This window comes from Neophocaena asiaeorientalis, unplaced genomic scaffold, assembly GCF_003031525.2.
Source record: "Neophocaena asiaeorientalis asiaeorientalis breed wild unplaced genomic scaffold, Neophocaena_asiaeorientalis_V1.1 scaffold49, whole genome shotgun sequence".
NCBI lineage: Eukaryota > Metazoa > Chordata > Mammalia > Artiodactyla > Phocoenidae > Neophocaena > Neophocaena asiaeorientalis.
Window position 1 is genome coordinate 1,500,935 of NW_020172456.1, and position 24,451 is coordinate 1,525,385.

General features: G+C 41.9%; 1 protein-coding gene across 2 annotated transcripts in view; it reads right to left on the minus strand.

The window, feature by feature from the left end:
* The window catches only part of NRXN3 (neurexin 3), a 1,577,176-nt gene that overhangs the window by 1,090,373 nt on the left and 462,352 nt on the right, over window positions 1-24,451 (minus strand). For both annotated transcript variants that reach the window (XM_024737819.1, XM_024737820.1), the window contains 2 exons: window positions 21,130-21,568; window positions 9,809-10,192 (listed from right to left, as the gene is read on the minus strand). In XM_024737819.1, coding sequence (XP_024593587.1) covers window positions 9,809-10,192; window positions 21,130-21,568 — 823 coding nt within the window. The remainder of the gene's footprint in view (window positions 1-9,808; window positions 10,193-21,129; window positions 21,569-24,451) is intronic.

Here is a 24,451-nt window from a genome sequence, read left to right on the forward strand (position 1 = left end):
ATTACGCAGGCTGCAGAATGGATGTGAGGGTTAAATGGTCCAGTGTATATTAAGAATACAAAGCAGGCATATAATTTCTCTCAAAAAAGTTAACTTTCCTTTCCTCTTAATCCAGACTGGAGCAAGGAAGGATTCATCTATCTGTGAAAAGACCCAAGATGCCAGAGATGCTAAAAAATGCTATGACAATCCCCTTGTGTTGCATTTTGAAGCACTTGTTTCTCATAATTTAGCAGCATCTCAGTTTATTGCATCTATAATGGGCAGATGTCTGCTGGCAGTTAAGCAGCTTTTAGCAAAGGCAGTAATAAAGGTACAAAGCAGTAATATAAACGGCCACCATGTCTCTGCATTTGACAGAATCACAGCCAACAGCAGGTGTGTCACAGTTCTAAGCAGCTGTCACGCGCTGCCTCAAAGTGCTGACCTTCACATTCTCAGGCTAAACACAGGCCTAGCTGTAGATTTTCCAAAGATCGCCAAAGTCCCCAGCCTGTCCTTCTGAGACCCCTGGAGCTTCAAGCTTCTCAAATGACTAGAATCTTCCACCCTTACTCTCTTCTTCAGACCATCAGGAGAAGCTGTGATCAGGGGTATCTCAGACCCCAACCTGGCAGAATAACACTTAGGAAGGGTTCATGGATTATAGACAATTTCCTGGGATCATACAATCCTGGGCTTGTGGAAAGGAGAACAGAAAGAGAAACAAGCAGAGTCTGAATCTGAGCAACACTACGGTCATCACCAGGGATATAGCTGTGTCTTAACACAATTAAAAAATGGGCAGACGACCTAAACTGACATTTCTCCAAAGAAGACATACAGATGGCCAAGAGGCACATGAAAAGATGCTCAACATCACTAATCATTAGAGAAATGCAAATCAAAACTACAATGAGGTATCACCTCACACCAGTCAGAACTGCCATCATCAAAAGTCTACAAACAATAAATGCTGGAGAGGGTGTGGAGAAAAGGGAACCCTCCTACACTGCTGGTGGGAATATAAATTGGTACAGCCACTATGGAGAACAGTACAGAGCTTCCTTAAGAAACTAAAAACAAAGCTACCATATGATCTAGCTATCCCATTCCTGGGCATATATTTGGAGATAAATATGGTTCAAAGGGGACATGCACCCTAATATTCATTGCAGTACTATTTACAATAGCCAAAACATGGAAGCAACCTATATGTCCATCAACAGAGGAATGGATAAAGAAGATGAGGTACATATATACAATGGAATATTACTCAGACATGAAAAATAGTGCCATTTGCAGAGACATGGACAGACCTAGAGACTGTCATACAGAGTGAAGTAAGTCAGAAAGAGAAAATCAAATATCATGTAATATCATTTATATGTGGAATCTAGAAAAATAGTACAGATGAACTTATTCGCAAAGCAGAAATAGAGACAAAGATGTAGAGAGCAAACTTACGGACACCAAGGAGGTGGCAGGGTGGGATGAATGGGGAGATTGGGATTGACATATATACACTACTGTGTATAAAACAGATAACTAATGAGAACCTACTGTATAGCACAGGGAACTCTACTCAATGCTCTGTGGTGACCTAAATGTGAAGAAAATCCAAAAAAGAGGGGATACATGTATACATATAACTGATTCACTCTGCTGTACAGCAGAAACTAACACAACATTGTAAAGCAACTATACTCCAATAAAAATCTTTTTAAAAAAAGATGTGGTACATATACACAATGGAATATTACTCAGCCATTAAAAAGAATGAAATAATGCCATTTGCAGCAACACACATGGACCTGGAGATTATCATACTAAGTAAAGTAAGTCAGAGGAAGACAAATATCATACGATATTGCTTATATGCGAAATCTTAAAAAATGATACAAATGAATTTATTTACAAAACAGACACAGACTCACAGACTTAGAGAAGGAACTTATGGTTACCAGGGGGGAAGTGTGGGAGGGGAGGGATAGATTGGGAGCTTGGGAATGACATATACACACTGCTATATTTAAAATAGATAACCAACAAGGACCTACTGTATAGCACAGGAAACTCTGCTCAATATCCTGTGATAACCTAAATGGGAAAAGAATTTGAAAAAGAATGGATACATGTATGTATCATTTTGCATGAATCACTCTGCTGTACACCTGAAACTAACATAACATTGTTAATCAACTATACTCCAATATAAAATAAAAATTTAAAAAGCACCAATGGATAAGAAAAAATGGGGACATGTTGATTGATGTTGATGAATTATGTATTTCTTGGGGGCCCTCTTTCTCTTATACATGTATTTACCCTTGAAAGGGGGTAAACAATGGACTGAAAAAGAGACAGTCTTTTAATGATCTTAAGAAATCCAAGGCTCTACTCATTAATCCAGCAATTAAAACTTTTAAGTCATGGACCTGAAGTATTCCCAGTATATCAAGGTATTCGTATTTTTAGATGAATGAATCAAAAGACGTGACAACTTCATCGCAGTGCTGATATGACTAAACTGAGCCTCCTAACCCAGACAGTACTGCAGACTGCAAGGAACAAGGACTAGCATCCCTGCCCTGCCCCTCACTCACCTTTACCCCTCTACTCTGGATAAGGGAAGCCACTGCCAAGCTGATGACATTTGAGAATCACAGAGTTTTATAACTGGATGGGCCCTGAGAGAGCATGAAACCCAATTGCCTCATTTTGTTTTTGCAGAACAGAGAGGCCAGAGGATCCCAGTAAGAATCTCAAGGTCACATATCTAAATAAAGAGCCTGGATGTTCCTAGGGGAGTAAGAGCAGAGCCTCAATGGCACGGGAACAAGGGAAAGCAACAACCATTTTTATATTTGACCCTGGAAGCCAGGGTTTCTTTTGTTCCCACACCAGTGAGTCAGTCTGAGCAGACCCCAGTAGATCCAGAACTGGTTATAAAGTGGTATATCATGTTGGACATAATTTGCTTTCTAATTTTTATCTCATTCTTTCCTATGATATTCCTGGATCATTGCCCTTGGTAGATTGCATTACAATTTGCAGATTATTAGACTGTGAGCTCAAGAATTGAAACTATGGCTTCTTCAAATTTGTATACTCACAACTGAGCTCACCAAGCTTGGTACAGAGAAAAGGAATGGAAATGTGAATGTTGAAGTTAATTCCAAAGAAGTATCATAGCTTCATTCCCTGCAGTTTGAGGGACCAAAAGCCACTGAAACTAAAGCTACTTAAGAATGTGTTGAATATTTAAACATTTTAATAATCTCACTTCAATACTCTGAGGAAGGCGCAAAATAAATTTGAGCTTTTCATAACATATGACATGCTACCTAGTTTTCCAAAGAAGAGATCGATATAGGTTGGCCTAGGATGATAGTAGTGGAGAGGGAGAGAAGTGGACAGATGCAGGATGGGTTTAGATGAGGAGACGACAGGAACTTGCTGAGAAAGACTAAATGAGACGGGAGAAGAAAAATCGAGGAAAATGCCAAGGACAATGGTGATGCCATTTACTGAGATGGGAAAAACTAAAAGTAAAAAAAAAAAAAAAAAAAAAAAAAAAAAAAAAAAAGTCTAAGGCAGGGAGGAGGCACTGAAGATTTCTATTTTTCAATGTTATGATTAAGATATCTATCAGATATCCAAATGAAGATGTCAAGGAGACAACTGGATATAGAAATCTGGGGTTCCAGAGAGAGTTCAAGGCTAGAGAGACTGATTTGGGAATCACTGACATACAGATAACCTTTGACACCATGGCAGTGGATGAGGGCACAAAGGGCAATGTGCAGACCAGGAGGAGACCCAGGACAGAGGACTGGGACCCTTCCTCCAACATTTAATAACCTCGTAGTATGTGTATAGCACAGTGCTGGAGACTGTGGGAAAACAAAAATACCTAATGCACTGTTTTTCCTTCAATGACCTTATAATCCAACCCCTTTCATATATAAGAGGAGGAAAGGCTACTCAATGTAATGGAAAGTACAGTGGATTAGGAGTCAGGATCCATGAATTTTAACCATTCTACAGCTGCTCCAAGTTAAAGTGAGATTAACTTTTCAGGGCTTCCAATTGCTCCCTTGCTGAAATAATGATTAGGTACAGGTAACATCAACTGAATCTGCCAGGCCTGCTATGTCCTGATGTCTTGATTTCCATGTGGCATCCAAATGACACACTCTAGCCTCCTCTAAAGTCAGTGTCTCACCCTCCCCAGCAGGATGTACTGCTGCCCCAGGAGCACACAGCAGCCATCAGAGGGACTGGTTGAAAGCAAAGTCCCCGAGCAGCTGCTGCCTGCAAGCCTTTCCTGCTGGAACAGGTTCATTTGAGAGAACTCATAATATCTGCATTCTTGGTTTTCAGCTGGTGTTTATGTCAGATAAATGGAATCCCGGGGACCAGTGAGAAGAGCAGATTTACCCTCCCTATCACATTTTCTTAGTTCTACAATTTAATATTCTCAAAGGCATCCAATATCCATGACCCCAGGAAATATTTTTGTTTATCACACAGAAGTAGTCCATGTGGCTGGGCACCTATAACAGGACATGGCCTTATGGATCAGGGCACCCCAAGCTTCACCATGAAGGAACACTACGAAAATGGTTCAGTAAGATTATATATTTACATATTAGGTGATCCTTCATATCTATTCTAGGTGACTGCCCACCTGGACAGAGCTGACTGTAGAAGAACAGACAGATGAACTAAACTGGGCCAATCGGGCTCTCTTTCTGGAAAATGTAAACTGTGAATGGAAAACTCCAGAACCCATAGGACAAGAGAGATGCATCACTTCAATCACAGTGCCTTGGGATCCCCAGAGCTGTTCTGCTTCCCCTTTCAAGATGTAATTGGTGAGATCGTCATTTGATCAATAACTCTCTAGGTAATCATGCAATATGTCTTCTTCCTTTACTCTGTTAGCCATTGTCAATTCTGTAACTTGCAACCAAGAGAACCTTACCTAGTAAGTATCAGTGTTCCCATTTTACATATAAGGAAACTGAGACTTGGACAAAATAAAAATTGTGTTGTATATTACCTAGCTACTGACAGAACCAACTCAGGAACCAAGGTCCATCTGACTAAAATTCATGCCATTAACCACTAGGCCATCTGACTCTAAGTGCTATAGTGTAGGTTATTTTTGTCATAGGGATGAACCTGTGCTGAGTCCTATTTTATTTCTTGCTAAACAAATGATGGCATACATTCAGGAAAAGCCATCTAGGGAAGGGGGTAGAATCTGCAGTGGCCTCAAATTGAATTTCGATAGTCCACAAATAAATTAAATCCATAGCCTTGCCTATTGACACTTGGTCCCCACTAATTGAACTAAGCAGTTTGGCTACACTGACAAGGAGAAGATGCCTCTGTTGTCCCAAGTCAACTGATAATATCATCTTAGATAAGACAGAATGTTTCCTCTACACAATAGGATTTTAAAAATGGCGGGCAATCTTCCAGCAGAGTAAAGCATTTCAACCAAACAAATTGGCATGAAGTAGCTAAGCAGACCTTAGCTTTTTAGGTCATGGAGATGTCTCCCACATCAATATGATTAACAAATAACCAACCGGAACAGCTACAGTTGAACAACTGGAATGGGTGGATCTATCTACATCTCCTTAGAACAGTATCAGATCATGGTGAAAAAAACGTCTAAATACAACATCAAGCCAACTGTTATATGTCAAAATTTAGAGCTGCTCATCTTCACAGGCAGTAGAAGCACTCTTGTGAGGGTATAAGCAAGAGACACCCATTTTTTACTGTCAGAGAAAGACACTCATGCAAATTAACCTTAGTCTGATGTACTCATATAATTCGTAGTTCCCTTGCCTAATTCCCTTGTCTTTGGCTGACACCTTTAACCTGGGAACTGTACCTTAGACTGACGTGCTTGCCCACTTTGCTTGGGTTCTTGGGCTATTTTGATCCAGTGTCTGACCTGAGCCATCCCTGACTCTGCTTTGTCTCTGAATACCAGTTTTCAGCAACCCACCTATGCTTTCTCCATTTTATAGACACAAGTGCCTCTTTCAAACACTACCATTCCTGTTGTGGGGTTAGTGATACCAAGGGATGGATATACTACTATGAAGCCCAAGTACAGGACACAGTTGGGGTTAGATGGGACACACTGCCTTAGGAACTGTCTTAGTCTTATCACATTTGGTACAAATGATCAATTCTAGGCTTAGGGTTAATGCTTCTAGAAAAAAATGAGAGAATGGTAAATTGAGTGAACTTGTTGATGGTGTTATGGTGCGTGGGGCAGCATTCCTTGACAAAGGGGATCACGCTCTTGCATAAAGAATGTTAATGCTCTTCCTTTACCACTCTTCAGAAGTGCCTATAATGGATACTGAGGGTCAGAGGTAAAGAGAGGCCATAGTTTTATTATTAATAGCAGACAAGAAAATCTAAGCAACCTCAGGTCCCCTTTTCCCAACCATCACTCACCCATGTAGGCATGGCCTCTCCCACCTGTCTGCCCTGCTATTCCCCTAAAAGATCAGGCATGACATCTACCAAGCATTAGCACAGTTCCCACCTTTCCTTGTCCAGTAGGACTATACACCCCTTGATCAAAACCAGAAGCTGTGTCGGTTTTTTGGGGTTTTTTTTTTGCATTGCCAGCATCTAATACAGTGCCTGGAACAAATTAGGGTTTCAATAAATGTCTGCTGCATGTATGAAAAATGAACAAAAGTCAAAACCATCTCCACTGATGAATCAGTTTCAATAAAGAAAAACAGTGTCATAGGGAAACAGTTTTCTTTGCCAGCAAAGTAGAGTCCTATCATTTTTACACTCCACTGATCCATTCTGAACATGGTGTCAGGAACAATACAGGGCCAGAAAACAATTAGCGGGGGAACAAAACAATCAGTTGAACCATCTGGGATTTGAGCGACATGTAGACTAAATGTCTTAAATTTGCCAGGCTCCTTCTCATTTGGCCACAATGGATGATTCTTGGCTGCACTGTACCAGGAATAATTGTCCCTCATATATCCCCAATCAGCTGCCTTTTAATGACTAGTCAGCAAGTGACAACGGAAAAGGTGCAGTGACTTTCACTGTACTTGGCAAATCTTGGACCAACTCCCATTGATTTGCCCTTGGAACAGCTGATCTCAGGGACACCTTGCTCAGAGGTCTCCAGTCCCTGCTGCAGGCCCTTGAGTTGGAAAGATACCCAGGAGAAAGAAGTGAGATGTCTGAAGGGACCTTTGGTTCTTACACTACCTTCCTAGACAGTGGATGATCCACAATTTCCTGGCTTATATGAAAATGGTCTCATGCATCCCAGAGGTCAAATGACTTTTCTATCTCCCCAAACCAGCAACCAGGATAGTCTACCCTAAAAAGATTTTTGGAAGGAGTTCAGGAGCTTGACAGACTGGGCAGCCAAATGAGACCCACTTCTGTGCCGGATGGCCGCCTCCCCATCTTAGTTCATGTTCTGGGGTGGCTGCTTTGAAAATTCAGTGAATCTGAATTTCACTTCTATGGGCCCCCAAAAAAGCTCCTTTTCCTTTACTCCAATATCCTGTGTCCTCCTTTTGGTCCAGCTGTAGGGAAGGTTTGCAGTTCTCTTGAAATACACTTTAACTAGCAATATGGTTGACCTCACAAAAATGACTCCTTGAAAATTCTTGACTGGTTATCCAAGCATGTTCCAGGATCCCTCCTTATCACCAGACTTCTGGTACCTGGACAATTCTGGCCACTGGTAGTCTTTAAGGGTGTGACCCTGCATGTCCCTCTCCTCAGGAAAGTCTTCACTAAATTTCCAGGTCCCCCTAGTGGTCCAGCCCATGCTGCTGCCTTGTATCATTTTATTACTGCTTCTTATATCGATGTGTCAACTCCTCAGCTAAAGAAATGATAAGCTTCTGTAGACAGAAACTATCTCTACTACACACACAGTATCCTCAAAGCCCTAGAACTACGCCCTCAGCAAAACTTGATAACTATGTAAATTATCCTTTCATACAAAATAGAGACTGACAACTCATGGACAGCCAGCCAGATTCTGTGTGGTTGGCATATAAAACAATTAACCAAGCTGCAATCTGGATGTGGCTTATAGACTAGGATCTCCTTGTCTAGATGTTGTCTCTTTGCTTACCTTTATCTCTGCCCTTTACCCAAACTGTAAATTCAGTGCAACTGTAAGATCCTAAAGCGGTAGAGAGGAAGGGGCTTCCCCCAGCATCCTGGCCTGTTGTAAATGGTCAGCCCCCTCTCTTTGTCCCCCAACTCTTCAGCTACCTCTCACACCCTTCCCCCCACCTCACTACACACTCCATTCTGTTATGGACTTTGTTTGGTTCCTCAACTGTGCCATGGTCTCTTTTGATATTTTTTTAGAGGAGATTTTTTTTTAAGTTTTTTTTTCCTTGATGTGGACCATTTTTAAAGTCTCTACTGAATTTGTTACAATACTGCTTCTGTTGCTTATGTTTTGGTTTTTTGGCTGCAAGGCATGTGGGATCTTAGCTCCCCGACCAGGGATCGAACCCGCATCCCCTGCATTGGAAGGCGAAGTCTCAACCACTGGATCGCCAGGGAAGTCCCGGTGTGCCATGGTCTCTTACCTCTTGGCACACGTTGCCCTCATGTAAAAAGACACCCGGCTTCCTCCCACCTCGTTGCCAAGCTAACTCTTATTTATATTTCAAGTCTCAATCTATATATTTCTTTCTTGAAGAAGCTTTCTATGAACCTCTACAGTATGTTGGATCCCCTTGCAAAGACCTCCCAAACGTCTCTGTGCCTTTCCTTTAATGATGTTGATGACAATAATTATGACTGTAACAATGACTAACATTTACTAAATGCTTTCCATAGTCCAGGAACATACTGACTCACTTAATCCTCATTAACATCCTGTGAGGTAGGTACCTAATGATCTCCATTTTGCAAATGAGGAAATCAAGTCTCAAAGATATTATCTTGAGAAAGTTTGTATCACTCCATGAGGGCCACATCTCTCACCGAGTCTGGCCCCAGAATTCATGTTCTTAACCAACACATAACACTGCTTCTTATAAAACTCAACATGTCTGTGATTATTTAACAGCTAAGTATTCCACTAGGCAGCAAGCTCCACAGAACAGGGCTGGGGCTATTTTGTTCAATAGTGTATTTCTAAAGCCTTATCCAAGAGCTAGCACAAAGAAAGGATCAAAAAGCATGAGTCAGGGCTTCCCTGGTGGCGCAGTGGTTGAGAGTCCGCCTGCTTATGCAGGGGACGCGGGTTCGTGCCCTGGTCACGAAAGGTCCCACATGCCGCGGAGCGGCTGGGCCCGTGAGCCATGGCCGCCGAGCCTGCGCGTCCGGAGCCTGTGCACCGCAACGGGAGAGGTCACAACAGTGAGAGGCCCCCGTAACGCAAAAAAAAAAAAAAAAAAAAAAAAGCATGAGTTAAATGAACAAAGGAAACAGCCAGTTGGTGAGCCCACCCAGAATCCCAAAAGAATTCACCTTCTCAAATAGATGTCTAACACTTAATCAAGAAAGTAGCATGATCATGGTAATATTTACTCTAAAGTTTCCCTCTCTGCAACCCAACCCTAGCCAAACAAATCCAAGCATCCAGAACTAGAAAGGGTATGATCTGGAAAGCAGTGAACCCTAGAAAATTCTTCTCCAGAAGAACGCAAGCACAGGGAGGTCCAAAGGGAGAGCCTGTAGTAGCAAAGGAAGCACAGGCAGGTGTATCCAGGGACACAGCTACAGCACATCACCCCCACTCAGACGCAGTGTGCCACCACGAGGGCCTACTCACCCCTCTCGCAGGTTCGGCCCCAGTAGCCAGTGCCCGTGCAGTCGCAGATGAAGCGGTTCCAGCCATCTTTGCACACGGCGTTGTTCTTGCAGGGGTAGCTGTCACACTGCTTAGCGCTCATCCGTGAACAGGAGGACTTGACGCCCGCAGCGTTCTGCATCTCCGCCAGCTGCCGGATGTTCTTGCTGCGCCCGTCAATGAACAGGTCACGGATGCAGCCCACGTAGCCATAGTTGAGCATGGCAGTCCAGAGCTCAGTGGGCAGAATGAGGCCAGCACGGTGCTCCGGCAGCCCGCCCAGGTACATGTCCCCCTCCAGGTCCAGGATCTCGCTCTCCCCACTAGCGGTGAACGGCGTGCGCCTGCTGTTCACTGATATGGTACCTGGGATGGGAGGACAGAAAAAAAGTGAGCTAACAGCCCTCTTGGCATCACAGGTGAGGCTGCCAGTTGATGAACCAAACGAAAGGAGCCTAGCAGGTGAGATGGGAGACCACTGTTGCCTGGCCAGGATGGAACAATGTAAGCAAGGGAACGAAATGCCGCAAAATGGTAAAAAGGACAATGTAGGCCATGTGGCTCCAATCCCTGCCAGCTAAGACAGCTTGGCCCAGAGGAATCTCAGTGGCCTAGCACCTAGTATGATTATCTTTTTTTCTACCTAAAAGTCTTGGCTGAGAAGTTGCACATCACACAGGTTGACAGCAGCACAGACCGTGCCTGTGTTTAAATTCCAGCCCCGCCACGTACTAGCTGGATAACCTTGAAGAAGTGACTTCTCTTTCCTGGTCCTCAATTTCCTCATCTGTAAAATGGGAAAAGAACTGTCCCAACCTCACAGGTTGGTGTGATAAGTAAATGAGCTCATATATGTAAGGTGCTTCTTACTCTGTACCTGGGACAGAGGCTGTAGGTCCTGCCTGAGTCTTCATCACTGGCTCACCATCACCAGAAGGATGGAAACTGCTCTTCTCTTTCTCTCTCCATGAGCTGATACCCTCTGTACTGGCCTTAGCTACCAGCCCTGCCAGGGCATATTTTCGACATTCATTGCCTTTGATAAATTTTAACTGGAACGTGTTTCTTTCTTTCTTTCTTTCTTTTTTTCTTGACTACAAATCAAATATTTTAGTTTTTTTTATAATGTTTGTAACACCTTTATTGGAGTATAATTGCTTTACAATGTTGTATTAGTTTCTGCTGTACAACAAAGTGAATCAGCTATATGTATACATATATCCCCATGTCCCCTCCCATCTTCCCTATCCCATCCCTCTAAGTGGTCACAAAGCCCAAAGCGGATCTCCCTGTGCTATGCAGCTGCTTCCCACTAGCTATCTATTTTACATTTGGTAGTGTATATATGTCAGTGCTAATCTCTCATTTCATCCCAGCTTACCCTTCCCCCTCCCCGTGTCCTCAAGTCCATTCTCTACGTCTGCGTCTTTATTCCTGTCCTGCCCCTAGGTTCTTCAGAACCATTTCTTTTTTAGATTCCATATATATGTGTTAGCATACAGTATTTGCTTTTCTCTTTCTGACTTACTTCTCTCTGTATGACAGACTCTAGCTCCATCAACCTCACTACAAATAACTCAATTTTACTACTTTTTATGGCTGAGTAATATTCCATTGTGTATATGGGTCACATCTTTTTTACCCATTCATCTGTCAAAGGACATTTAGGTTGCTTCCATGTCCTGGCTATTGTAAATAGTGCTGCAATGAACATTGTGGTACATGACTCGTTTTGAATTATGGTTTTCTCAGGGTATATGCCCAACAGTGGGTTTGCTGGGTCTTATGGTAGTTCTATTTGTAGTTTTTTAAGGAACCTCCATACTGTTCTCCATAGTGGCTGTATCAATTTACATTCCCATCAACAGTGCAAGAAGGTTCCCTTTTCTCCATACCCTCTCCAGCATTTATCGTTTGTAGATTTTTTGATGATGGCCATTCTGACTGGTGTGAGGTGATACCTCACTATAGTTCTGATTTGCATTTCTCTAATGATTAGTGATGTCGAGCATCCTTTCATTTGTTTGTTGGCAATCTGTATATCTTCTTTGGAGAAATGTCTATTTAGATCTTCTGCCCATTGTGGGATTGGGTTGTTTGTTTTTTTGATATTGAGCTCCATGAGCGGCTTATAAATTTTGGAGATTAATCCTTTGTCAGTTGCTTCATTTGCAAATATTTTCTCCCATTCTGAGGTCTGTCCTTTCGTCTTGTTTATGATTTCCTTTGCTGTGCAAAAGCTTTTAAGTTTCATTAGGTCCCATTTGTTTATTTTTCTTTTTATTTCCATTTCTCTAGGAAGTGGGTCATAAAGGATCTTGCTGTGATTTATATCAAAGAGTGTTCTGCCTATGTTTTCGTCTAAGAGTTTGATAGTTTCTGGCCTTACATTTAGGTCTTTAATCCATTTTGAGTTTATTTTTGTATATGGTGTTAGAGAGTATTCTAATTTCATTCTTTTACATGTATCTGTGCAGTTTTCTAAGCACCACTTATTGAAGAGGTTGTCTTTTCTCCACTGTATATTCTTGCCACCTCTAACAAAGATAAGGTGACCACAGTTGCATGGGTTTATCTCTGGGCTTTCTATCCTGTTACATTGATCTGTATTTCTATTTTTGTGCCAGTACTGAACTGCCTTGATTACTATAGCTTTGTAGTTTAGTCTGAAGTCAGGGAGTCTGATTCCTCCAGCTCTGTTTTTCTTTCTCAAGATCACTTTGGCTATTCAGGGTCTTTTGTGTTTCCTTACAAATTGTGAGATTTTTTGTTTTAGTTCTGTGAAAAATGCCATTGGTGGTCTGATAGGGATTGCATTGAAACTGTACATTGCTTTGGGTAGTATAGTCATTTTCACAATGTTGATTCTTCCACTCCAAGAACATAGCATATCTCTCCATCTGTTTGTATCATCTTTAATTTCTTTCACAGTGTCTTATAGTCTTCTGAGTACAGGTCTTTTGTCTCCTTAGGTAGGTTTATTCCTAGGTATTTTTGTTGTTGTTGTTGCAGTGGTAAATGGGAGTGTTTCTTTAATTTCTCTTTCAGATTTTTCATCATTAGTGTATAGGAATGCAAGAGATTTCTGTGCATTAATTTTGTATCCTGCTACTTTACCAAATTCATTGATTACCTCTAGTAGTTTTCTGGTGGCATCTTTAGGATTCTCTATGTATACAGTATCATGTCATCTGCAAAAAGTGACAGTTTTACTTCTTCTTTTCCCATTTTGATTCCTTTTATTTCTTTTTCTTCTCTGATTGCTGTGGCTAAAACTTCCAAAAATATGTTGAATAATAGTGGTGAGAGTGGGTGACCTTGTCTTGTTCCTGATCTTAGAGGAAACGGTTTCAGTTTTTTACCATTGAGAACGATATTGGCCGTGGGTCTGTCATATATGGTCTTTATTATGTTGAGGTAGGTTCCCTCTATGCCTACGTTCTGAGAGTTTTGATCATAAATGGCTGTTGAATTTTGTCGAAAGATTTTTCTGCATCTACTGAGATTATCATATGGTTTTTATCCTTCAGTTTGATAATGAGATTGATTTGCGTATATTGAAGAATCCTTGCATTCTTGGGATAAAACCCACTTGATCATGGTGTATGAACCTTTTAATGTGCTGTTGGATTCTGTCTGCTAGTATTTTGTTGACAATTTTTGCATCTATGTTCATCAGTGATAGTGGCCTGTAGTTTTCTTTCTTTGTGACATCTTTGTCTGGTTTTGGTATCAGGGTGATGGTGGCCTCATAGAATGAGTTGGGAGTGTTCCTCCCTGTGCTATATTTTGGAAGAGTTTGAGAAGGATAGCTGTTAGCTCTTCTCTAAATGTTTGATAGAATTCGCCTGTGAAGCCATCTGGTCCTGGGTTTTCGTTTGTTGGAAGATTTTTTTTTTTTTTCTGGTACATGGGCCTCTCACTGTTGTGGCCTCTCCCCTTGTGGAGCACAGGTTCCGGACGTGCAGGCTCAGCGGCCATGGCTCACGGGCCCAGCAGCTCCGTGGCACGTGGGATCCTCCTGGACCGGGGCACGAACCCGCATCCCCTGCATCAGCAGGCAGACTCTCAACCACCAGGCCATTGGGCCACCAGGGAAGCCCTGTTGGAAGATTTTAAATCACAATTTCAATTTCACTGCTTTTGATTGGTCTGTTTGTATATTCTATTTTTTCCTGGTTCAGTCGCAGAAGGCTGTGCTTTTCCAAGAATTTGTCCATTTCTTCCAGGTTGTCCATTTTATTGGCATCTATTTGCTTATAGTAATCTCTCATGATGCTTTGTATTTCTGCAGTGTCAGTTTTTACTTCTCCTTTTTCATTTCTAATTCTATTGATTTGAGTCTTCTCCATTTTTTTCTTTATAACTCTGGCTAATGGTTTATCAATTTTGTTTATCTTCTCAAAGAACCAGCTTTTAGTTTTATTGATCTTTGCTATTGTTTCCTTCATTTTTTTTCATTTATTTCTGCTCTGATCTCTATGATTTCTTTCCTTCTGCTAACTTTAGGGTTTTTTTGTTCTTCTTTCTCTAATTGTTTTAGGAGTAAGGTTAGGTTGTTTATTTAAGATGTTTCTTGTTTCTTGAGGTAGGATTGCATTGCTATAAACTTCCCTCTTAGAACTGCTTTTGCTGCATCCCATAGGTTTTGGGTTGCCATGTTTTCATTGTCATTTGTTTCTATGTATTTTTTGATTTCCTCTTTGATTTCTTCAGTTATCTATTGGTTATTTAGTAGTGTATTGCTTAGCCTCCATGTGTTTTTATTTTTTACAGTTTTTTCTCCTGTAATTGATATCTAGTCTTACAGCGTTATGCTCAGAAAAGATACTTGATATGATTTCAATTTTCTTAAATTTACCATGAGCACTTTAGAAGAAAATGTATTCTGTTGTTTTTGGAAGGACTGTCCTATGAATATCAATTAAGTCCATCTTGTTTAATGTGTACTTTAAAGCTTGTGTTTCCCTATTTATTTTCATTTTGGATGTTCTGCCCATTGGTGAAACTGGGGTGTTAAAGTCCCCTACTATGATTGTGTTACTGTCGATTTCCCCTTTTATGGCTCTTAGCATTTGCCTTGTGTAGTGAGGTGCTCCTATGCTGGATGCATAAATATTTACAACTGCTATATCTTCTTCTTGAATTGATCCCTTAATCATTATGGAGCGTCCTTCTTTGTCTCATGTAATAGTCTTTATTTTAAAGTCTATTTTGTCTGATATGAGAATTGCTACTCCAGCTTTCTTTTGATTTCCATTTGCATGGAATATCTTTTTCCATCCCCTCACTTTCAGTCTGTATGTGTCCCTAGGTCTGAAGTGCATCTCTTGTAGACAGAATATATGCGGGTCTTGTTTTTGTATCCATTCAGCCAGTCTGTGTCTTTTGGTTGGAGCATTTAATCCGTTTACATTTAAGGTAATTATTGATACGTATGTTCCTGTTAGCATTTTCTTAACTGTTTTGGGTTTGTTATTGTAGGTCTTTTCCTTCTCTTGTGTTTCCTGCCTAGAGAAGTTCCTTTAGCATTTGTTGTAAAGCTGGTTTGGTGGTGCTGAATTTTCTTAGCTTTTGCTTGTCTGTAAAGGTTTTCATTTCTCCGTGGAATCTGAATGAGATCCTTGCTATGCAGAGTAATCTTGGTTGTAGGTTTTTCTCCTTCATCACTTTAAATATGTCCTGCCGTTCCCTTCTGGCTTGCAGATTTTCTGCTGAAAGATCAGCTGTTAACCTTATGGGGATTCCCTTGTATGTTATTTTTCCCTTGCTGCTTTTAATATTTTTTGTTTGTATTTAATTTTTGATAGTTTGATTAATATGTGTCTTGGCGTGTTTCTTCTTGGATTTATCCTGTATGGGACTCTCTGTGCTTCCTGGACTTGATAGACTATTTCCTTTCCCATGTTAGGGAAGTTTTCAACTATAATCTCTTCAAATATTTTCTCAGACCCTTTCTTTTTCTATTCTTCTTCTGGGACCCCTATAATTCGAGTGTTGGTGCATTTAATGCTGTCCCAGAGGTCTCTGAAACTGTCCTCAATTCTTTTCATTCTTTTCTCTTTATTCTGCTGTGGCAGTTATTTCCACTATTTTATCTTCCAGGTCACTTATCCATTTTCTGCCTCAGTTATTCTGCTATTGATTCATTCTAGAGATTTTAAAATTTCATTTATTGTGTTGTTCATCATTGTTTGTTTGCTCTTTAGTTCTAGGTTCTTGTTAAACACTTCTTGTATTTTCTCCATTCTATTTCCAAGATTTTGGATTATCTTTAGTATCATTACTCTGAATTCTTTTTCAGGTAGACTGCCTATTTCCTCTTCATTTGTTTGGTCTGGTGGGTTTTTACTTTGCTCCTTCATCTGCTGCATATTTCTCTGTCTTCTCATCTTGTTTAAATTAGTGTGTTTGGGGGTCTGTTTTTTTACAGGCTGCAGGTTCGTACTTCCCGTTGTTTTTGGTGTCTGCCCCCAGTGGGGGAGGTTGGTTCAGTGGCTTATGTAGGCTTCTTGGGGGTGGGGCTGGAACTTGTCTTTCTGGTGGACAGGGCCACATATGGTGGTATGTTTTGGGGTGCCTGTGAACTTAGTAAGCCTTTAGGCAGCCTGTCTGTAATGGGTGGGGTTGTGTTCCTGTCTTGCTAGTTGTTTGGCATGGGGCGTCCAGCACTGGAGCTTACTAGCAGTCGAGTCGAGCTGGGTCTTAGTGTTGAGACGGAGATCTCTGGGAGAGCTCTCGCCAATTGATATTACATGGGGCCCGGAGGTCTCTGGTGGACCAATGTCCTGAACTCACCCTCCCACCTCAGAGGCTCAGGCCTTACACCAGGCTGGAGCACCAAGACCCTGTCAGCTACAAGGCTCAGAAGAAAAGGGAGAAGAAGAAAAGAAAGAAAAAACAATAATAAATTTTTAAAAATTATTAAAATAAAAACGTAATAATAAAAACAAAGGGAATAAAAGGAAAGAAAAAAGGAAGAGAGCAACCAAACCAATAAACATATCCACCAATGATAACAAGCATTAAAAACTATACTAAGATAAACATAAAAATCAGTAACAAATCAGTCACAGACAGTAAACCCCAAGTCTACAGCTGCTCCCAAAGTCCACCACCTCAATTTTGGGATGATTCGTCGTCTATTCAGATATTCCACAGATGCAGAGTACATCCAGTTGATTGTGGAGATTTAATCCGCTGCTCCTGAGGCTGCACAGAGAAATTTCCCTTTCTCTTCTTTGTTTGCACAGCTCCTGGGGTTCAGCTTTGGTTGTGGCCCCACCTCTGCGTGTAGATCGCCCTCAGGCATCTCTTCATGCCCAGACAGGAGGGGGTTAAAGCAGAGGCTGATTAGGGGGCTCTGGCTCACTCAGGCCCGGGGGAGGGAGGGGTACGGTTGTTATACTTGGAATGTGGGGCGAGCCTGCAGTGGCAGAGGCCAGTGTGACATTGCAACAGCCTGAGGCGCGCCGTGTGTTCTCCCGGGGAAGTTGTCTCTGAATCACAGGGCCCTGGCAGTGGCATGTTGTACAGCCTCCTGGGGGGTGTGGATAGTGACCTGTGCTTGCACACAGGCTCCTTGATGGCTACAGCAGCAGCATTAGCGTTTCATGCCTGTCTCTGGTGTTCGTGCTGATAGCCACGGCTCGCGCCCATCTCTGGAGCTTGTTTAGGTGGTGCTCTGCCTTCTTTTCGGAAGTCTGAGGTCTTCTACCAGCATTCAGTAGGTGTTCTGTAGGAGTTGTTCCACATGTAGATGTATTTCTGATGTATTTGTGGGGAGGAAGGTGATCTCCACGTCTTACTCCTCCATCATCTTCTGAACATGTTTCTTTATGTCCTCATGTAACAAACATGTACTGAACACCTGTTCTGTCTCTAGTATTGTTCTAGACATATACATGAACTTGACAGGCATGCTTGCTCTCATGGAGCTGATGTTGCACAGCAGAGAAACAGAAAATAAACAGATCACCCAATAAACAGAAATTGGAAAACGGCGAGTGGGAGGAAAAGAGTAAAATGGGTGCTACAGCAGCCCACGGGTTCAACTTGAAACTGTATGGTCGATAAAGGCTTCTCTAAGCAGGTGAGAGGTAAGCTGAAACCAGGATGTTGAGAAGGATCCAACCATGCCAAGTCCCCGGGGGAGAATGTGCCCGGCACAGGGAATGGCACCTACAAAGGCCCTGGGACAGGCAGGAGTGTGGCTAGAGTACAGGAGGCCAGAGGAAGTCAAGAAGAGATGAGATTAGAGCTAGACCATGCACATGAAATCACAGAAGATGTAACCCTGGAGCCTGACCTGGGAACTTGGGAACAGGGATTCTAGTCTTTCTGACCCTGTACCAGTCACTGAACCCCTCGATTTCCTCAACAGCTCAACTTCCTAAACTGTTAAATCAGAGTGATATCTAAACTTCATGCCAGAAATTTTAGAAATTTAGTATTCTTAAAGTGCTTTATTGGTAACAAGATAACTGCGCCATCCATCAGCCAGCTTTCACTTATCTGAGTCTCAATTCCCTCAGCTATGACAAGGGAAAGCCTGAAGGGCCTAGAAGATCAAATGAGATCAAGAAAGTGAAGTACACTCTAAATCACAAAGTCAACCCAGGGGTAGAAGAGTAGAAAGAGTATGAGGGGTCTCTGGAGGATTCAGCTAGGCGTGCTTCCCCCTACTCTTCCCTGGAAGTTTTCTCCTGGAGAAATCTGCTTTGCCTTTTTGCTTTTTCATCTTTTAAAAACCTACGTAACAGGGGCTTCCCTGGTGGCGCAGTGGTTGAGAGTCCGCCTGCCGATGCAGGGGACACGGGTTCGTGCCCCGGTCCGGGAGGATCCCACATGCCGCGGAGCGGCTGGGCCCGTGAGCCATGGCCGCTGAGCCTGCGCGTCCAGAGCCTGTGCTCCACAACGGGAGAGGCCACAACAGTGAGAGGCCCGTGCACAGCAAAAAAAAAAAAAAAAAAAACCTCAGTAAAAATAAAAATGTCCCAGCCACCATTTTTAGTACTTTCTGTGCTTTTCTGGACTCAATCCTCAAAACAATCCTGTGAGGTAGGCATTCGTATTTCCCCTATTTCACAAATGAGGAAGTTGAGGCTTGGGTACTTTTCTTCTCTCTTGCAGTTTGCTTTCTTTACCCACCACATGTCCACAGAGTTAATCTGATCACCAACGAACAGGGAGGAGCATCTATTGCCAAGTAAGAACAGTACCCGAACTGATTTAAATAGTGGACCCTTAAATACATCCTGAGGAAAATTCATCCTCAGAGTGTGGGACCACAAGTGTTTTGAGAATCAGTCCCTCAGCTGGGGAGTAAAGATGAAAGTTTCCTGACATCACCTCTCAGTCATATTCTTCAGGACGAGCAGGGAAGGAGGTACCACAATTAGATACACTTGTGTTTTTATAACTAGTCATTTTAATACAGGTCTGTGAGAACATACCAGAAAATACCCTCATGAAGAAATGAAGTTTAGTATATCATGTTAAAATTTTGTTATGCTGCTTTTACATGACAACTATTTGTTTACTCAGTAAATTTTTATAAGCTTTGATCAAATTTATCAGTATTTCAAAGTATTAGCCAATGCCATAGCACCCAGGTATAAAATTTAAGGCTTCTGTAATCCAAACTTATTTGTCAAAAAATGGGTCTACTGATGGTTCTAACAAAACGAAACAACGGCCGTACTTGAAAAAGCAATTCGTGTTGAGAATATCAGAAACAGACATGTGGCGATTTTACATGTTCTAGCCTGCCTGTGACACAGATAGGTGACATTTAAGCTGTGCCAAGGTCTAGGTTAGTCAATCATGAAACCCATCAACCATGTCCGAACTCCAGAGACCCAAAACGCATTGTCTTAAAAAACCAACAGGAGTGTGTCCCTTATAATTCTGAGACAGCTTTCTAGCTCTCTGCCCCTGCTGACATTTTTTAACGGATAAACTTCAAAAGATTTGGCCTCAGAAATGACTTTTTGTGTATTTTTCTCTTAAAAAAGAACAAAATGTTCATTCTTGCCCAACAAGCACATTTAATTTGAAGCCTCTTGGTTCTGATCAAATTTCAGGCAATTGATAAGGCATCCTGCTGGGCAATAAACCATCCAGGTCTGCAATCTGCCACCTGTCTGCCCTCTGCACAGAACCCAACCAGCTGCTTACCTAAGGGCAACACTGCTCATCTCCGCCACCCCTCTAGCTCTGGAATTACGCAGAAAAGCCATCCCTGCAAGCTCAGCCATTAGTGGCTACAGCCTTTTAGGGGAACCGATTGCTTTCTATTGTTGGCCAAATGCAGAAATGTCTAAAAGGAAGACATTTTTGTGTTTACCAGGAGAGTAAATCCTTAAAAATATGAAAACATAGCCAAGACCCTTATTGAGTACAATACTACCTAAATGGAGAATCAGGAAATAAGTGTGAAATTCAAATGCTCTAATTACTTCTCTGGGTGAAATGCCCTTTTTCTGATGCACAGAATGTGACCTTCACTGCCACATGTCCACAGAAAGTGAGGCAGACTGTTCAGGCGTTCAAAAGCCTCAGACTCTCTATTTGTGTTTCCTTCCCCTGCCCCGCTTTGTTACTATTCCAGAGTGGCTATGTACTGCCTGGGGCTAGCTTGCTTGGTCTGCAGCTGCAGAAACACACAAAGCCGTTTAAACCCAATGTAAAAGGTTATGAAGAGGAAGGGAAAGTTAGTGAGGTCTGAGCAAAGAGTGAAATATAGGCTTTCACACCAAAGGCAGGCTTTAAATTGAACATGACTTTAGGAAAAATCAATTTGCCTTTTCCTTTCTTGTCATAATTTTTCCCTGCAATATGACTCTTGCCAATTACTGAAGGGTGTTTCACTGCATAAACTCTCGCACAGTGCAGCTTATCCTACAGAGTAATCACACAATGCAGCATCTGTGATGTCACAATTGGTTTCCATGGTGATGGAAAAAGGAGAAAAAAGAGGGAAAAAACCCATCACACAAGTGACATGACAGTCACTTTGGTAGCAGCGGAAATGCTGCTTGTAAAAACATCCTTAGCCCCAGGATCTTGAAGGTATCGCTGAGACCATTGTGCAGTGAGTGACAGGGGAGATGAGGAGAATGTCAGCCATCGATGAGACAGGTGTCTGGTTCAGAAACATAATCTTACACAATCATATAACAAGCATTAAGGAGAAAAGCAAAAGAATCAACAAGCACACAAGTCACAAAAACTAAAATAAAAAAATATAAGGAAGCAGAAGCTTTCCCCTAGTCTCAGTCACACACCCTGCTTCTTCCTACCTGATCTGCCATCTCGCTGAATGTCCACATGGTACCATTCCCCATCGTTGGCTTTCTTCTGAGTGGCTTTCACTTTAATGGTGCCTGAGCCCATGTCAAGCAGTAGGTACAGGTTGCCATCAAGGAGTTCCACGGCAAAGAAGTCCACCTTGGTGTTCTTCTGGCTCCGAGCATCCTTCCTCTCTTGGGGCTTGCCGTGAGTGAAGAGGATCAGGCCGTTGGGCTCAGTGGTGCGAAAGTCAAAGGAGATAGAGCCCATGCGTTTGGTGTTCCATTTGGGCAAGCTGATGTAAGCCTCCGGGGTCTCAAAGTTGATGGGGTCCAGTGTGGCCACATTCTCACACTTGAATACAACCTCACCGTAGATTTTCATCTTGGTGTCCCCAATTCTGGCCAAGCGAGACAGCTCCAGACGGATGTCATTATTCTTATAAACAACCTGTCAAAAGCCAGACAAGTGCTACATGAATCAATCTTGCAAACAGTAACCATCCATCGCTCACTGGGCACCCAGGGAAAAGGCCCAAAATGAAGCTTCAGGACACAACAGTCTGAAACAATGAGAAACATGAGATACAGCACTTGAAAAAGCATCGGCACAGACCTCTGAGGTGCCCACAAGCCCTGAATAAGCCCCTGCATTTCCATTATATTCCTTTCGTCTGTTTCCTTCTGGCCAATTTTTTGCATTGTCAGAAAGTTAAACAATATAAGCTTGCAAGTAGAAATCAAAAGAGACTGAGCTGCACACACACAAATACTTACCTACAGAGATATTTACTGAAATGTCCTCAGTAAAAGACCAGAAACAACCTAAATGACCAGCAGTAACAGACTGGCCCATCTTTAAAATGGAACATTATGCAGCCCTAATAAACAAGGTAGTGCTCCCAGTTTTGACACAGATACTCTGAGTAACATTAAGTGAAATTAGTAAGGAACAGGACAGCGTGCATTATGCTATCATTGTGCAAAGAGTGTGTGTGTTGGGAAGTGTGTGTTACATGTATATATGCTTGTAAATGCATAAAACATTTTTGGAAGGAAACACAAGAAGCTATAAAATCGTCACTGGGGAGAGGATTTGTGGGATTAATATTCAGGAGTGGAGGGAGACTTACTTTTCACTCTACCCTGTTGTATTGTTTTTCTTTTTAAAGAAGATTATTGAGTGTTAAGCGTTGGTGGAGAAGGAGATCTATATTTTTTTTTGCACAATTGCACACGTCCTCTATATACACACAGTGAGAGAATGAAACACCCTAAAACATTTTTTTAAAACCTATTATGACTTTCTAAACCTGGTATAATCCATATAAAAGCAGGGATTAAACTTGTTCCCCAAGATCACAATTTCTAAAAGGTTTTGCTGTTACTAGAACCGAATTTTGATGCAGTAACCTTGGATAGGTCTTGGTCCTCTGATCTCCATGCAATGTCACATCCATACTATAATAATAAACAAGCAAAAACAGAAGGCAAAGGGGCTAGCATTTGAGTATTGGTTATGCAAACCACGTTGCTAGGTCCTTCACATTGTCTTATTCAAATTCTAGATGAGGACCCCCATTTAGGTTCAAATCCCACATCCACTACTTCTAAGCTGTGTGAACTTCAAAGTTATTTAACTTACTTGGGTCTGCTTCCTCCTCTGAAAATGCGAATATAGGAGTAGACTATTTCTTAAGGATGAAATGAGTTAATACACGCAAAGAACTTAGAAGTGGCACATGGTATGGGCATAAAAATCTCAGCTATTTGGGGGTGGCTGTCGTGGCTGTTAACTCATTTTATCCCTTCCACAGAGAAGGTTGTCTTATCCTCTCCTTTTTTAATAAAGTAACAAGACTTAAGTGCTAAAGTCTTACAATCCATCTCAGTGATAAAAAGTTAATTGGATGAGTCATTCCAGTATATACTATTTAATCCCTAACATCCAGCTGTAGAACTGCTTCCCTTCTCTCCAACACCAGGAGAGAAGCAAGCAGAGATATTTGCCTTTTAATATCTAACTAACAACAAAGAATTGAAAATGTCTCACCTACTAGATGACCTTCACCATGGGTGTAACCATAGTCAATAACACTGAAAATAATAACAATGCTAATATTTACTGAGCACCTACTACCAGGCACTGTGCTAAGGATCTGAAGCCTAGCATCCCATCAGATCCTGACAACACCCATTTGAGATACCTACCATCATTCCCCCATTTTACAGATGCAGAAACAGACATGGAGAGTAGTTAAGGAACCAGCCCATGGTCACACGGCCAGTAACTGGCAGAGCAGGACTTGAACCCAGGAGTTAGGCTCCGGAGTCCACGTGCTTTACCACTTGTGGACACTCAGAACAACAACAGTTACTACCAGCACCCGTGAAGCTCATCTTTAATAATACATAGAAAATCATGCATATTCATCTTCCCAATTCAAGAGCTAAATTTCTCATCTTAGCTCTCCTGGACTGACCGTGTGCAAAGGGGAAAAACTGCAAGATCCTTAGGCAAACACTCAAGTGACTAAACGAGAAAACAAACGATAAAAGGTCAATGACCGACAGCTTCTCCCCTTCTAACTCCCACTCCCCAACATGTGAGATCTCTCTGTCATAACCAAACTTCAACTTTCTCTGAATCTGGGTTAAATGCCTATGACCAGAGCTCTTGTAAAGGTTAATTATTAATGTAGAACAATAGCTCATCCCAAAGGGACAGACTAAGGCTTGGCTTCGTTGAACTATAAGTGAAGAAAGAGGTCAAACATCCCTACAGGAGGCAGAAGGATAAAAAGAAAAAGGCCTTTTAAAAGGATGCAGCGTCCTATGAGGAGGAACTCTTCCGTGAAATGGGTATATGACCAAGACTGGGACACACAGTGAATAACTACAATGCAGATTTCTGGAGAGACAGACAAGAGAATCCGGGCCAGAAACTGCCAGACAAAGACTTCTCTCAGAAGCTATTTGAAAATGAGCTCTCTATCTACTCCACGGCCCTGAAATTACTTGTCTATTTATACGCAGTTTCCACACCTTTCCCACTGACGACTGGATAACCTCTTTGAGTCCCATTTTATTTATTTCCAAAGGCAGGCGACTCAATACCTATTCTAGAAACTACTCCCTTCCCCACCCCCCAGGCAGTTATCGAGATGAAATGGGATATTATACATGGTAGAACACAGAAAATCCTCAATGGTACACAAACCTACGAACAAGCAATAGTATATACCTTGGTTTCCAGCAGTACTGGGGTACTGGTGGAAACTGACAGGGGCCTGGACTGATGCTCTTCTCCTACCAATAAGAAAGGGATAGGAGG